The sequence below is a fragment of the Magallana gigas genome, chromosome 6 (genome assembly GCF_963853765.1).
Source record: "Magallana gigas chromosome 6, xbMagGiga1.1, whole genome shotgun sequence".
In the NCBI taxonomy this organism is placed as follows: Eukaryota; Metazoa; Mollusca; class Bivalvia; order Ostreida; family Ostreidae; genus Magallana; species Magallana gigas.
Window position 1 is genome coordinate 20,198,317 of NC_088858.1, and position 17,423 is coordinate 20,215,739.

Sequence of the window (17,423 nt, forward strand, 5' to 3'; positions counted from 1 at the left end):
AATGGGGAGGTAAAAAATTTAGGAGTGGGAAAAAGTAGTTTACATTTTATTTGCCCATATTAGATCATATTGTTTGTATTTAAGTTTTTGTTTACATCTTTTGATAATTTTAGTTATCACACATCCCAAAGTTAACACGTTTACATCTCTATAAACATAAGCATGAACATTTAACCTACCAAAGTTTTACCTACAAGTACAAGCATATAACATATACAACTACCTTGTCTAATGATAGAATGTTAAAATTCTTTATAAAATTTCCAAAATATTTTTACTTAGCACTTATATATATTTTACAAATTCAATTCTTATCATCATGTATTATTTTAGACAAAAATGTTATCTTATATTTGATAGATGTCTTTAAATGAAAACGAGGCTGAAAATAACAACGTGGTGACTGCTGACAATTTTGCAAACGAAGTGGATTCTTTCCAATCACCAACTTCTGGAACTAATATGGCTCACTACCAAGGATCCGAGGAAACCCACAACTTTCTCTCTGATATACAAAGTTAGTACTGAGTAGAAAACCTTGTTTGCTGTCACATTGACAGCCTTTATTCTATTAAAAGTATTATCTCCCTACAAATTGAACATTTTTTCTGTCATTTTCAAGTCAAGCGCTTGCAAGTTTTTTTTTATATCTCGTAGGCGATTCGAAGCTTCCGCTTGTATGCAAAACGTTTTCCCAAGGTATAGGGGACCCCAAACAACACACTTGAAAACTTAACAATTTGCAGTTACAGTTAAAATGTTATAATTATATTTTTCAAAAGTGTTTTTTTTTTCATTTAAGAAATCACGCCAGAGAATACTAATTTTTATGGATGATTTCAATATTTTTTTCATAAATCTACATGTTTTTCATTTTAGCTTAATGTCATTCTTTTTTTAAAGAGTTTTTTGTTTTTTGTTTCATTTATATTTGTAATACTTAGACCAGTCCAGAGAGGTTTCAGAAAAGAACACATCTGCAGAGTCTAATGATGTATGGAGAGAGGATGCAGTTGTAGAAACAACAGTCATTGCAAGTGATGCAAACTCAGGAGATGATTATACATCGCAGAGTGTTCAAAATGAAAACATTGACCATAGTAATATAAACAGCGAAGAGATGCAACGTTCTCCTTCACCTACCACCATTGATTCACCGAATTCTTCCATCACTTCGACGCCTGTACAGGAACAGCCTTCTCGGGCATTTGGTGACGATGTCAGTGATTCCGGTTTGCGGAATGGGGAGGTAAAAAATTTATTTGCTCATGTTAGATCATGTTTTTAGGATTTAAATTTTTAAAATATCTATTTTTGAATACTTTAGTATAAACATATCACTAATCACATTCACACTGAATATAATTCCCTCTATTCCATACGGAAATTAATATTAATTTAAAACTGTTTAGAAACTGACAGGACTGGGAGTTCTAACCAATTTAATATCGATCAGTCGAATCCTTCAGCGAACTAAGAAAAATTAAAAAATAAGTTTCCTAAAAGACAACTCAGTGTGTCCATCATGCATGTTAACTTTTCAGGAAATCATTGTATTAAAAGTCTTACAGTGCTCAAATGATTTGACATTTTAACAAATAATATTGAATCTTTTTCTTCACTCTTGAAACGCAAAGAATCATAAGTTTTCCCTTTTCAGGAATATCATAATTACACGAAGCAATACAAGTGAGAAATGAATTTATTTATACCTACACAAACACACATACAAATACATTACATACAACAAATACATTTACCTTGTCTAATGATGATAAGCAAGGCAAATTCTTGATGTTTCGTGTAAAATGTTACATATAGAAACATAAAAATGTTTAAAATTATGTATAAAAATTACACACACAGTTTTCTTAGCAATGATGTTATACTTATCAGATTCTAGTAATCTTGCACTAGTTTTGGACAAACATGTTATTTTATATTTGTTAGATGTCTTTATATGAAAACGAGGCTGAAAATGACAACGCTGTGGATGCTGACAATTTTGAAAACGAAATGGATTCTACCCAGTCATCAGAGTCTAGAAATGATATGGCTCATTACGAAGGCTCCAATGAAACCCTCGGTTACAACTTGCTCTCTGATATACAACGTAAATACCTAGCACTACTTTAAACTATTCCAAAATTACATTGCATTATCATGAACTTTAGTACTTTTGTTAAATACAATATGCTTGGATTTGCAAAGCAACAAAAAATGCAACGGGAAAATGCATATTAATTAAAGAAGAAAAGTGTCCTGATACCTTATTTGTGGAGAGTTCTTGCAAAAAACACAATATGTGATATTTTGGGTGTATGGTTACACCTTTCCTCTCTTGAAGATGTTTAAATTTGATCGTTTGTGTTGTTTAACTTAATTGAATGCATTTTAAACTTCTTTTTGCAGTTAAAACTTCACAGGAGAAAGAAATTGAAAAATTACAACGAGAGCTAAACGTTAAAAATGGTACGTTTCAAATTAAAGAATATTTATATTATAGAAATAACATTAAAGGAACTCTGTAACATGTATTTGTCTGACCTGCATATCATTAGGCATTCCTTGCAAATATACTTATATATTAATTAATATGTATGTTATCATTATATTCGGACAGAAAATCTGGCTACTTTACAAGAAGAAATGAAACGTCGGGATAAAATTATAAATGAGAAAAATTGTAAGTATGATAACTGGAAAATACAAAGTTATACTTATATATATATATCAACAAAAAGAAGAAAAAACTCCTAATGATGTCGAGTAATTATTTGTACTTTCAGAGATTAAAATGGTAAGAACGTTTATTAGATCTTGTGCTAAATATTTTTAATTGAATGCCGATGTTACAACTTGATTCAAAAAGTTATTATTAGTTTTAAGTTCCTTTACTGAACTGTTTGGATTGAACTGCTAGGTATTATCATAGTCTGAATTTTACAAATATGTTGAAAGAAAAGCAATAAAACAGTAGAAAAATATTGAAAAGGACAGAAGGCAGATTTTCTCAGTTTTATTGTTAATAAGTGATAATTTGTAGATATCTAAAAGATAAATATTCTAAATATAGTACCAATTTTATTTATTTTCATGTAGAATATTCCTTGACGATACGAAATTTTTGTAAGGAATGTTCATTTTAAAGTAATAATCCATGATTGATTTTTTTTTTTTTTTTTTTTTTTTTTTTTTTACATTCAGCCGAAAACGCAGATTTATTGCACAGATGTGTTGCTTCGGAAACGTCCGCAGGTAAATTATGATATATGCTTATAAAATAAAATCCCTCTTATTTATCTAATAACTCTACTTTTAATTCTACTGATTTTTATCATAAAAGCAAAACAGTATAAAACGTATGTTAACGTAAGTAAAAGTAAGTCGAGTCCTTTTTGTTATTGATTAATAACTGGAAACCAATAATTACATAAATAAAGTCGATTCATCTTTATTATACAATAAGGTTTTAAAAGTCGGTGCATGCATCACCGATGTTATGCATTTTAAATAACACTTTTCAATGACATTTTTGCATCAGCATCAAAATCAAATTAAAATATTTTTAATAAATGTGGCAATAAAAGATAGATTTACAGAAACAATAGTACATACCTAATATATTAGTTAAAATATTTGTAATTTATGTTTTATCCAACATTTTGTATATTTTAATACCCTCACCATGGATCAAGGGAATAGACTTGCATTACGTTGAATTAAAAATCACGTTACATGACAAATTATGAGAGATCCCAAGTATACAATGTAAATATTTTTCATTCTAGAAGCGGCTGATGATTTAAGAGAACAGTGTGAAGACAAAAATCATCAAATTGAAACACTGGAAGGTATTTTGCATGTTAAATTACCAATAAAAATAAACGATTAAAAAGTATAAGGATATTACAAATGTTCGAAAGATGCATATTGTTTCATAATCCTTTGTTAAATTATTCTTTTAAAGGTATTCCTGATATCGAGAAAGTTATTCAAATCATTGCAAGGATTTTTCCATACATGTATATTGTTGTTAAAATTGTTTATCTTAGATTGATGGTTATATACACAAATAATTACGCTACACAATAATAAAGGTTATTTTTAGGAACTTCTGTTTGATATGTTAGCATGGATTTTAGATTTAACTTATGAAATACCTTTATTTAGGCGATTTAGCTTCTGTGCGAAATGAAAACGAAAGTTTAAAAAGGCATCTAGAAGAAATTGGTAAGTAGTTGTGGAAAATGTAACAAATAGAAAATAGCAAATTAATCCGATTTTTGTCATTTATTTCTATGATTGAAATATTTTAAAAATATTTGTAAATATGTATTTATACACTCAAAGGAAGTTTTTATCAGCCATGTTCAAAATACTTATTGATATGATCCTTATTTTACATATCGTCAAGCAATGTTTGCTCATTGGATAGAATCTTTAGAATATTACCAAACATTACTCCAATTTACGTCAGAGTTTTCATGACATCAACGTACACTTTTCTCCTTTGACTGAATATATAGATTGATTCGACATGTATATAGCATATAAACATACCTAACGCCATATTTTATCAATGTTAAAATGGTATTCATATATAATATGAAAGCTTGCTGTTAAAATGTAAATGAAAAATGATTCTCATATACTGTTGATATAAGTGTGTCACATATATTGCTTTCATTTAAAAACCACATTATTTTGTAGAAAACGTAGCTGCATATCATCAGAGGCTAATTGATGATAATAAAAGTCTTAATGGTAACCGTTTTTATAAACTAAAATTAATATGAACATTATTATAATGTCATTGATTATTATAATTATCAAATATTGAAACAACTCTTTATAAAGTTTCAAAACAATTGTAAACATGATATTTTATGTATGTTTTAAATAATTTTTGAAAATAGAGTATTTAGAACAAGAAAGACAATCAAGTGCAGCATTGAAAGAAGAGACCCAGGCTTTGAAAGAACAGATTACCAACAAAGAAGATGTTTTAAAGGAACTTGAAAGTAATTTTACGGAAACATATCTTTATTTGCCATCTTTAAGTGTGCTCTCCTATTAATGATCTCTGTATAAATGAAGATTACCGAATATAAATGGAAGGTTAACTTCAGTTGGTTTAAGAAACAGTTTACTGCATTTGCCTTCTTGTGGCATACATGTATGTATTTTTATAATTATTCTCTTGGATTAGAAAAAATGTTTTAAAGATTTGTCATTGTTTTAAGAATTCAAGTTTTTTTTCAAATAGTATTAGTGAAGGATATTGATTATAATTTAAAGAAACCCGACGAATAAAATTATCAATGATATTACATATTGGAAATTTTATGATTATGAGTCAAACAGTTGCGTTTCAAGCTCTATTTCCCCTCCAAAACCAAAGAAAAAACATTTTGTGGTCATTTTTGTATAAAAACAACTTTACACGTGCTGCTTTTTGATTATATAAGGGGTGTAATTTTTAATTAAGTGCTCAGTGGCTTAATATTTTATTGCGTCTCATGTAGATTGTACTGATGCTGAAATATTTTTGGTGCATCGATAAGCGCATAACATTTGTTTTTATCAAAAAGGTCAAATTAAAAAGGCAATTGAAGAAAAAGAAGAATTAGGAGCAAAACTTGCAAGCCGAAATGGTAAGCTGTGTAAATTTCTCAGAGAGAGAGAGAGAGAGAGAGAGAGAGAGAGAGAGAGAGAGTGTGATTAAATGAGAGAAATAGAGAGAGAGAGAGAATAATATAAGAGAGGGAAAAAGAGAAAGTAAATAGGAGAGAGACATTTATGTTATTATGTTGAACATAAAAAGAATCGTTTTAGTATAAATAGTTTTATTTATTAATCACATGGGCCTACCCTCTGTTTTCTGCCTTATGATTTAACATTCACTCTTCATTATAAATTTAACATTTCAAATGTGTATTTGATAATTCGAATTTTATTTAAAAAAAACCCACCATAATCAAGTAATTTTATGCAATATAGGACCATTTTGAAATCCTTATTGATAACCATCATTGATATTAGGCCTAAAAAAAAAGTTGTGTGTTTCGGGTAACCCGACCTAACCTACAAAAATGGCCCGATCCTACCATTTTTAGACTGTTTTAAAAATTTCCCCAGGCCGATTTTGCATGGCGGTACCGCCATGCATTGAAGATCCCCCGCCATGCATCACACAGTGCCGCCATGCTTCCCGCTATGCATGTTTATTTCAAAGCAAAATTCTTTTTCCAATTATTACACATCTTAACTGTAATTAGTAGATATAAAGTTGTCGTATCTCCGCTCAAACTTCGGAAAAACACTTGAACCCGCAGTGAGCGCAGTTAATTTCGACATCGATCTCAGCAAGGGGGCACACGTGGTTTAATTGGTGATTAATGCATAAATAGAGACGTGATTACTTCTTGTTTTAATATAATGTGCTTTTTTCGACATCTCCGCCATTATCGAATGTTGTGGATTTTCCAAGATCTAAAAATAGCACAATGTTCACTCGATGGTGTTAGCTTGGATTCGATATGCTTGAACTAGTCTAGTCTTTATTTGCCGCAATGATATTGGAAACTTGAAAAAATGTACATAATAAAGAAAAAAAAACTACAGTTATTTGCAGAAATGCACGGAAGCGATGTCACATGACTAGAAACATCGTATATTGTATGCCTATGAAAATGATTGACTGTGTACAGACATGTAAACGGGGAAGGGAACTGGTGTCAAGATATCACAGAAAATTTCATATGAACCCCCAATTGAAACAAGAAATATTAACTGCCCAGAATAAGTTAAATCAAGTTTGCTGTAATTGTATGGACTTGTTCTGCCTATTTCTTGTTCAACACCCCCCCCCCCCCCTAAAAAAATCTCTTCTATAAAATATGTAGAAGAAGGAGTGGGACAGAAGCGGATGTTGAACTGCCATGTGAATCTATATTTCTTGTGTTTTGTGAAAACTTGTGAGGACCAACCTCTTAAAAAACTGTTTTTGAAAAAAAATGTTATTAGTTTTGCCAGAAAAAAACAGAAAAATTGTATATTAAATATACACAGATATTAAAATATAATTATGAATTGAAATGATACTTGTTGATGTAGATTTCATGAAAATGCATCAGTTATAGTACATATCATGTAGTACGTTTCATCAAATGGTTATATTATTATACACACAGTGATTTCGCCGGCTTAGGCGCTTTAATGCCACACCGCGCACTTACTCTGACAAACTTTCCCCCATGCTTCAAAAATTTTCTGGGGAAAACACTGAATAGCTGTCTGATTTTATCCGATTGTGAATTTTATCTTATTTCCAATAAAAAATATGTTTTTAAATATGAAACAAACAAACATTCTTAGGATTCATACAAAAAAAATAAATATGATAAAATAGAAAAAAATCCCTACCTACCTAACCTCATTTTTTCATCAGTGTTACCCTTAACACACAATTTTTTTAGGCCTTACTTACATGTACTGTATCCATGGTATTATTAGCCCCCGTTTTATTTTCGCCCCTTTCGCCATTGTTGTCAACGGGCGAATTTAAGACGGATCAAAATACGATTTCTTAAACTATCTCTTTTAAAACACATCTATGTCTGGGCGAATTCAAGACGGGGCGAAAACTGTTTGCAAGAGTAGAAAATAACCCTGTATACAGTATTTACTGAAAAACAATCATGAATCACTTGTTGGACGTGTTACGTAGTTAATGTTTTTATATCTATCTATTGAAATAGAGAACAATTCTGATCTTCTCTCTAATTACCTGGAGATGAAGAAAAAGGCAGAAGAGTTGGCAGGTTAGATTTAATTGTTGTTTTCACAAATATCCTTTTTTAGCTCACCTGTGCTGAAAGCTCAAGTGAGCTTTTCTGATCACCCGTTGTCCGTCGTCCGTCTGTCCGTCCGTCCGTCCGTCTGTCCGTCCGTCTGTCCGTCTGTAAACTTTTTACATTTTGGTCTTCTTCTCTAAAACCACTTGGCCAAATTTAATCAAATTTGGCACACATCATCCTTATAAGAAGGTGAATATAAATTGCAAAAATAATAGGCCAGATTTTATTAAAAGCGGAGAAAACCTCGAAACTGTAAAAAAGGGGGGTGCATTTTAAAAAATCTTCTTCCCATGAACTACTGAGTTTATCTTAACGTAATTTAGCATAAATCATCCTTAGGGAAAGGAAAATATAAATTGCAAAAATTATAGGCGAATTTTGTTCCAAATTTGAAATAATTGCGAAAATACTAATAAAGAATTGCTTGTTATTCCATATATCGTAGACTGGCAATTCATTGCGATAGACTGGTCTTATGACAGGCATCGCCAGTCTACAGCATCTCGAAAACGAGGTTCTTTGTTTGAAGCTGGCAGTTTGTTGTGCAACAGTTCACGTGCGAATATAATCTATGAAACATGGAAATAACATTGGTTCCGATTATTGTGAAGTAAATTGAGGTTAAATATTTTAACGCGTTGTCATTTTCACTTGTGAGGGTGGTTTTAGCTTGTTTTGATTTTTTCGTTTCATTTTGCTTTTTAACTTGGGAAACAATCGCCTTGTATTTGGAACATAGACTTCGGTAAATAGGCAGTTGATTGTTTACCTGCGAAAATGATAAAATCTGATGCATTAACAGCGTACTTAAGTGCATTTCCCTCCGTTTTTATTGTTTTTTAATTTCTAATTGTGTCAACAAGGATCAGACAAGGGAGCGACTTTGGTTGAAATAATCGATTTTGATCGGTAACTTCGGAATTTCCTCCGAAAGAGAATTTGAAGTAGCCATGTATTCTGAGTTCATAATCGTGTAAATTAAATCCAAAGACAATAAAAAGATGTTTATGAATTTGAAAAGACGTTTTCACAGCCTCAGTTAAACCCTGTTGTGATTAATCACGCGCGACTGTCTTATCTTTAGAGGTTATAAATACGGGTGGTGCAAACACATATACCGTGCATTGAAAATTACAATCGATAATCATTACATTTCTTGTTGATACTACAATTAGAAGGTAACTTGTAATTATTTAATAACTCTGCCAAATTAATGCAAACCCGTTTGTTTACAGTTATCTTCAAAACTAAAAACTGTTGTAATTGGGTCATAGGGTAGGACTAATTTCTCCAAAAAACACAGTGCATAAACTGATTTTGTGTCACCTGGCTAACTCATTTACAAAACATTTTATCTATATAATGTATGAATGCATTAAAAAAATGAAATTAAACAAATTGGACAAGTTTTTAAAAGTTGCCTATCATTCTACGACTGACGCTGAAATTTTCGTTGATCATTGGAATTGTCTTACTAAACATTATATACTTGTGTACAGAAAAATCAAAAGGATGATGTGCTATAACTACTTTCTGGGGTCCTTTCTCATTTGATAAATTATTTGAAATCTGCAACAATTTTGGTATTTTTCAAACGAGTAAATAAAAACTTCTTTTAAACAGTTCTGACACATTTTTAATTATGAGGATATCCGTGCATTATCATTATTTTAAAGAAAATATTGCAGCAGAAAATCCTCTTGGTTTGTAGCCGTTTGTTGTTTTTGAGGGAATATGAAATAATTAATGGGCCTGACAATACATTAAATTATATAGCTTTTTAACACATCATGTGACAACATTTTCCAGTCAAGTGTTTTCATCGATCAAGTAAGTAAGGATATAAAACGTCACACAAGTTTACATCAGGTAAACAATTATTTAAGGGAAGACCAATTAAGTTTTTTACTGTAGCCTTAACAACTTTTGCCACTGAGTTCAAACACTGCGTACTGCCTTCCAGACTAGCTTGCGATTCTCTGTCCGTCAATCTTTGTTAACTTTCACATATGAGATATCAGCTGTGAAAATGAAATGTATCTCATCTGCATGGTATATTCATAGAGCTTGGCATCTTAAATAAACACACTAAAAATATTCACTAAGATGTGGAAAATGAAAATTACACTAATTTAAGTTCGATATTTTTTTTCATAAATACACACTGTACCAAAATACCAAACAAGAAATATTGCAGGCAAATAGTAACTATCTTTTCCAGTATTTTCATCATATAAAATAAATATGCATTGCATGGCCTCTAAGACAACATATTAATGAAATAAATTCTTGGCATCCTTTAATTGTGTAGATTCAAAATGTTCAAATTATGATTACACACAATAAGGTAGGCCCACAATGGGTGCTGATTTTTTAACTGATATACGTCTTAGGAAATGTATGATTTTTTTTAATCTTAAATGAGCTAATACTGTTCACATATGTGCAAAAACTGTAGGAAATAATATACTGGTGTTATATATAATTAATATATCACAATATATTTTCACCCCTACCCCTTTATAAAATATTGAGTTTTAGGTAAGAAAATTATCATGGTACTTAACTTTGCTAAATATTAAATTTTACTGTTCTTAATTTTTTAAGGACACACGAAACGTTCCTCAATTTTAGATAATTTTCCTTGATAAATTATTCCTTATTTATTAACATTTAAACCTGTTAATTCCCAAAAATTCAAGGTTTATTACCAGGCTATTTTTAGAGCTATAATATTTAGAATTTTCCTTAAAATAGCATGCAAAATGCATTTGAATGCTTATAAATAAAGTCATAGTATACTGGTACTCTACCAGTTATCGGCTAAGACCAGTTATCGGCTAAACTGAGAGTTCGGGTTTATAGCACGCGACAATCCAAGATTTTTTAATTTAGTCGTCTTTTTCGAATAAAGAAAAGTAAGTTTGCTTGAAAAATTTCTTGAATATGTTTTATACATGAACTTGAACGATCATTGTTTACCGCTGATTTTACATCTCCGCACTTTCAGCAGCGGGGGAAGTGATGTAATAAGTTAAAAATAGAATATTACCTCTTAGTGATACGTTATTATATCCCTTCTTTGATTTGACATATAATATCAATACATATAACATGTATATCACTAATTTCCGAGAGATTCGTAGCGCAATTGAACGCCTGATTGCATAATTATGTATTGAATAGTCTACGATTTGGTGTATTACCGAATGATAATAAACAAACAATTTTATGAGTTTTGTTTATAATGTATCATAACCCCGACTACTTTAATCTGACCCCACAAGGGGCATAATTCAAATTACATTTAGCAGAGTATAAAATCAACATGTACAGGGATTTTAGTATGCTATTATCACGAAGCCGATAACTGGTACAGTACATCGTAAAAACTCGGCAAATATTCGTGGCGTGCTAAAAAGCACAAAACAAGATGTTTTGGGTTCTAAATAATGATATAAACTAACAGATTGATAAATAAGGAGTTCACTATTTAAAGTATGTCAAGTTTTATCCAAAAATATCAAGAAATAAGGAAATACGAAAAGAAAATGTTAAATTTTAGCTGATAACTGGTACAGTGCCAGTATATTTTCAATTGAACACTTTATATCTAAATAAAAAAAAGTATCATATAACAGGAAAATATAATTATGGAATTACTTGCTGGAAATCTTCACATTGTGGAGATAGGAAAAAATAGAAAATAATGGAAGATAGGTCGCGTCTGACTGTAAAGTGTGTTAAGTCAATGTAGTTCGCCATTGTTGCTCAGGTGAGCGATGTGGCCCATGGGCCTCTTGTTTAAACTATTTTGATCCAGTTCTTTCGAAGTGAATTTGTAAACAGTCTACGTTAATGGGCTAAGTTTCAAATTATTTTATCTATATTTCTAAAGCTGAACTAAAGAAAATGCAAGAAAATTATCAATTCGAAAAACGACGTTCAGAGGAATTGTCAGGTACGATAATTTATAATTTCTTCCTAAGATTTGTTCGAAGATTTTTTGATATGTTTCGATTATTTTTAATTTATTTAATTTTTAATTATGTTTTATTTTTTTTAGGCCAATTAAGTTTGAAAAACAAGGAAGTGACAACTACCGAAAATAAGTACAAACAAGAGATGGAAGAACTTAAAGTTAAATATAAAACTGAGAAGGGTAAATTTTCACATTTTTTCGTTCATGTTTCAATAACATTTTTTTTCAGTTTATCTTAATAATGCAAGTGATCTTCGTTCAATCAAAAGAAAATGTGGGTAAATGTACAAAAGAGGACTTACAAGACACAAAATATAAAAGATGTTTAAAAAAGATATTTAATACAGCTAGTATGGATAATTACTATACATGCATACCATTTTCACATGCATATGCATATAACTAGTCAAGCACAAGCACATATGGTGATTTTTTTTTTTTACATTTTGGTCCCTTATCTAACATGTGAATGATGATTTCGTTGTAAAAGTATCTTTGGTATAGAAACATTTTATAAATCTACAGATCAAGCCGAAAAGGAGAAGGAATTACTGAAACAACGCCTCACAAAACTCACTGAAGGCAGTCAACAACTTCAAGCTGAAAATAAGCGAATAAAGGGTAAGCTCTCTCTCTCTCTCTCTCTCTCTCTCTCTCTCTCTCTCTCTCTCTCTCTCTCCGATTATTCTGAACAGTAGTCTTGTCTTTTTCAGACGATTTACAGTTAAAGTCAATGGAATGTGGAAACTTGAAATCTGAACGGTTGAGAATCACAGGTTAGTTTTTTTTTTAATTTTATTTATCTCATAGAAGTGGAATTCCCTACCTTTGGTCAGCATGCTCTATGATCATGGTGATTTTCTACACCAATTAATGATATAACGATATAAAAAAAAATTTGAATAGTTACATCATTTGCTAATTAATTAATTTTGAATAGTTACATCATTTGTTATTGCTGTTTAATATATAAACGAGGAATTGTTTGACCCAGTTTCAGCAAATACAATTTATTATGGTTTGTAAGTTTTCATTTTATTATGAAAAAAATAGATAGTGTGAGCCAGCTTTCGTTAGAGGAAAGCAAATGACAAATTGAATGAAATGAAATATGATATTCACCTATTGCACTCCCCCCCCCCCCCAAAAAAAAAAAAATTGTATACTTTTAAATTGAATATGTCTACAAAATTGAATACACTTGGTACGATATATACAGATATTTTAGGTCAGGTATATTTACAACAAGCCAATAAACAGCAATTTATAGTGGGAACGCTCGATTGGATGTTTGCATCTTTATTAATAAAAGTGTCCTTTGCACGCAGTTAATTACCCTTCATTTTTAACATCATTAAGTAAAATAAACGAAGTAAAATAAATGAAGTAAAAAACGTGTCTTTATATATATATATATATATATATATATATATATATATATATATATATATATATATATATAGGTTTATTGTTTCAATGAAATTATTATACTTTTTCGATAGAAAGGGTATTCTGAAAGTCATAAAGATTTTTAAGAATAAACAAAAAACTTTTTTCATAGTATCCAGGTACCATAATATAAATCCCTCTTTTATGTATTGAAAATGATGTCATTTGAATTGATAATTTTAGGAGAGCTAGACGCTGCCAAAAAGGAAATTGCAGAGCTCAGTAATGAAAGAGATAAACTGGGAGGTCTGTAACTCTATCTATCTATCTATCTATCTATCTATCTATCTATCTATCTATCTATCTATCTTAATAATAAACTATGTTCTTTACGTTATCTAACTATACATTTCGGGTTTTTTAGCTTACATTACCACTGTAAATGATGAAGTAAGGCAACTGAGAGCAGCTCTTGAATTGAAAGAAGCAGAGAAAAATGCTGCCAATGGTAACTTTGTAGTATAAAGTTAATTTTTAAATTTACTTGAAGTTTGTAAATACAAACCTTTTCGATGGTTGTATGTTTTAAATTTAAACCCGTTCTGACAAAAGGCTAAATGCATACTAGTATCTCAAGAGTAATAGGACATTTGAAATTAAAAAAAAAAATCAGTTGTTGGTTTTCAACCTCGCCCCCCCCCCCGCCCCCCGATCTAAACATAAACAGGAAACAACTTAATGAAAGAGCTTGCTTTGCTTATACCATGGCCACCTGTAGATTGACGGGTTCAAATTGGGATAAACAATTGTTTATGGCAATTATTAATTCAGTTATAGAAAAAAAATCAGAGTGATACAGAATAAAGTGGATAAAATTTCGATGTTGAACATATTTACCGCTGCATTTGGTACTTGATAACATGCAAGGATTTATGTAATGTAAGGATAAGTGTAGATTCATATAGAAGACAAGGCCCCAAGATCATGAAGCAGTCTTAGACTTAAGTCAAATTTTATACACAGTGACTGTCTTACTGTCTTGCGATTGACAACATCGAAAAAATGAAATTCTATTTGAAAGTGTCGCTATATTATGTTGATAGTTACGAAGTTTAAGTGTAATTTTATGTCATATCATAATTTTATAAAAGTTTGCAATTTAGACTTCAGTCTAAAAATGCTTCATGGTCCTGAGGCCACGTGTGTCATAAAGCAAATTTTGTTCGAAAATATGATTATAAACCCTAACACAAATTTGATTGGATTGAAAAATTTAGTTAAATTTGTATAACCTGGATTGCACGTCACAAGACGTGTCACAATGCACCAACGTCAAAAACGTACTAATCCGCTTCGCGAATTATAAAGCGTAAATTGTCCCAACCCAGGTAATACTCGTATAACTTGGGTAGATATTGAGTTCGTTTCTTAAGTGAATGACGGCCAAAGTATATATATATATATTTATATATTTTTTTTTCCCAGTGTTTTTGTCTGTGATAACACTACGTATCGATTTTGTACTATATAACCCATAACTTTAAATTGGGGCGCCAGCGGGGTTTGCTTATTTATATTTAAATATTAAATCGTACAATAGCTAAAGATTATATAAATATAAGTAATAACGAATCTTTCTTTGAATATTATGAGGTTATAATTTCGGTCTTTATTGGATTTGATCACGCCCCGACCGAAATTATCACTTCATAATACTCAAAGAATGATTCCTTTGCATTTACAGTTTTCATTCTTCAGTGTTTACCATGACACTTTTGCAATTTATGTGCAAAAGTATTGCTATGGATTTTTCCCATTGTGAAGTCAAGCTTGTTATCAAGCAATGATTATGGTTGAGTGAAGGAGCAGTAAATAAGTGCGGTAAAACCTTCCAAAAAATTGACAACATATTGAAAACAAGGCGACTCTCAGACCCTTCAAGCCTTTGATTTATCAACTAAAAACGATTTATAAAAAATCATGTATGAGTGTAAATTCGGTAGCGTTTGAATTCATTCCTTACAATATATAAAGGGGTAAAATTATCAACACGAAGCAAACATTGTTCAATTTAAACACTTATGTAGACAAACAACTTTGACATCTTATTCTGTACATTTCGTTCCTGGGATCAAAGTTGCAAATCATTGCCCTAATAAGCAAAGTGCCTCTTGTGTTCATAATTGTTGTTTTATATCTGTGCTTTGCGACGTAAGATTAAAATAATGGTACATTTTGACATTTTTTCCACTAGAATGCATGCAAAAGGTTGTCAGAGAAAAGCAGGAAATGATGTATAGCATGGGGAATCTTCAAAGAATAGAGCTAGAGAACCACCGACTTAAACATCAAAATATGGATCAATCAGGTAAGAGAATTATTTTTTTTATTTTTTTTTTCAGAGGTTAATTAATGTTTTTTAATGAATTTAACATAATAAGACGCGCTTATATATTGTTACTTGCTGTTTACGTGTTGCTAATTGCAATCGATTATTATCTTAGAAAAGTATTGCTCTGTTTTCTGAAGTCTACGTTCAAGGTTATTAAGCTTTATATATTTATTTACCGCAGTTATTTATATCACTTATACCATTCCGGAAATCATTGATAGTTTGGAAGGATAAAGGTTGAAACTGCTGCTTAACATTCTTAAAGCCGAGTATCTTACCTAAAATGTCGAAACAGTAGTTTTGATATATTTGAATCATCTGTTACTTGTCTAAATTCTTTGAAATAATTTTGCCCTCTTTTAAGGAAAGAATAATTACACGTATCTAGATCATTTTTAACTTGCATTTAGGCATTAAATGATTATTATCTAAAATTTAGAACAAATTACCAAGCTTCATGCATCACTTCAAGAATATGGATTACTACGCGACCATATTCAAGAATATTACAAAGCTTTGCAAGATTCCCAAATGGAACTTCAAAGAGAAAAAGGTATGACATTTTTGTCGTTATAAAATTTTCAAATCAAATAGTATTTTAACTAACCTGAGCTAAAAGCTCAAGTGAGCTATTCTGATCACATTTTGTCTGTCGTCTGTCTGTCTGTCCGTCTGTATGTATGTCTGTCTGTAAACTTTTCACAATATCAACATCTTCTCAAGAACCACTGAACCAATTTCAATCAAACTTGGTACAGAGCATTCTTATGTTAAGGGGATTCAAAGTTGTGAAAGTGAAGGGCCACGCCATTTTACAAGGGGAGATAATTTGGAATTATTGAAAGAACGAGGTACAGTTTCACTCATATTTTGCCCTGTTCTTAGGTAATTTTTTTTTAAAATATCACGAAAAATTGAAATGCAGCATTTATTTTCACATGAATACCCATAGATTAAGAATCTATAAATAGTTATCTGATTAGACTTTCACAACTGTAATTGTGACGTCATGAAAAGTGCATTTTCTCGTATTTTTTTAAAACTAAGCAGACGACACCAATTTTTCAATGGTTATTTGAATAGAAAACAATGCCCGCAGCCGTCGCCCACGATGAAACTCACATATTAACTTTATTATGTGATATCACATAAAATAAATTAATTTCGTTCTGGGCGACGGCTGCGGACAAATTTTCCTCTTCAAAAAACTATAAAAAAAATTGCTATTTTTCATCATTTTTTACTACATTTTAGAAATATGACAAAATGTTGAAGTCATTATCCTTTTTTTTAAAATCAGGTGTATAGCATAGCACGGTACTTTATATACACATGTATAAAAGATATTGTGTGCATATTTTCATGAGATTTAAACAACTTTGGAATTTTAGGGCAAATATTTAAAGAAACCGTATCTTTTCAAAAATCTTCTTCTCAAAAAACCAAAAAAGCCAGAAAAGCTGATAATTGTCTGGAAGAATCCTAAGGTAGTGTAAATATAAAGTTGTGAAAACCATGACCCCCAGAAGTAGGGTAGGGCCACAATTGGAGGGGGGGGGGTCGAATTTTAACATAGGAATATATAGAGTAAATCTTTAAAAAACTTCTTTTCAACAACCGAAGGCCAGGAAAGCTGAAACTTATGTGGAAACATCCTCAGGTAGTGAAAATTCAAGCTTATTCAAATCATGATTCCCGATGGTAGGAAGAGTTCACAACGGGGGGGGGGGGCAAAAAATTTAATTTACATACATGTAATTATAAATAGAGGAATATAATAAACAAAATTTCTGAAAAA

General features: G+C 30.8%; 1 protein-coding gene across 1 annotated transcript in view; it reads left to right on the forward strand.

Annotated features, from left to right (window-relative positions):
• LOC105337045 (centrosome-associated protein CEP250) overlaps window positions 1-17,423 on the forward strand; it is a 131,408-nt gene that overhangs the window by 85,901 nt on the left and 28,084 nt on the right. The window contains exons 40-55 of the mRNA XM_066088534.1: window positions 945-1,249; window positions 1,951-2,113; window positions 2,413-2,472; window positions 2,624-2,686; window positions 3,208-3,258; window positions 3,792-3,854; window positions 4,174-4,233; window positions 4,714-4,767; window positions 4,920-5,024; window positions 5,595-5,657; window positions 7,764-7,826; window positions 11,761-11,823; window positions 11,929-12,024; window positions 12,370-12,465; window positions 12,558-12,620; window positions 13,477-13,539. Of these exons, the coding sequence (XP_065944606.1) occupies window positions 945-1,249; window positions 1,951-2,113; window positions 2,413-2,472; window positions 2,624-2,686; window positions 3,208-3,258; window positions 3,792-3,854; window positions 4,174-4,233; window positions 4,714-4,767; window positions 4,920-5,024; window positions 5,595-5,657; window positions 7,764-7,826; window positions 11,761-11,823; window positions 11,929-12,024; window positions 12,370-12,465; window positions 12,558-12,620; window positions 13,477-13,539 (1,431 nt within the window). The remainder of the gene's footprint in view (window positions 1-944; window positions 1,250-1,950; window positions 2,114-2,412; window positions 2,473-2,623; window positions 2,687-3,207; window positions 3,259-3,791; window positions 3,855-4,173; window positions 4,234-4,713; window positions 4,768-4,919; window positions 5,025-5,594; window positions 5,658-7,763; window positions 7,827-11,760; window positions 11,824-11,928; window positions 12,025-12,369; window positions 12,466-12,557; window positions 12,621-13,476; window positions 13,540-17,423) is intronic.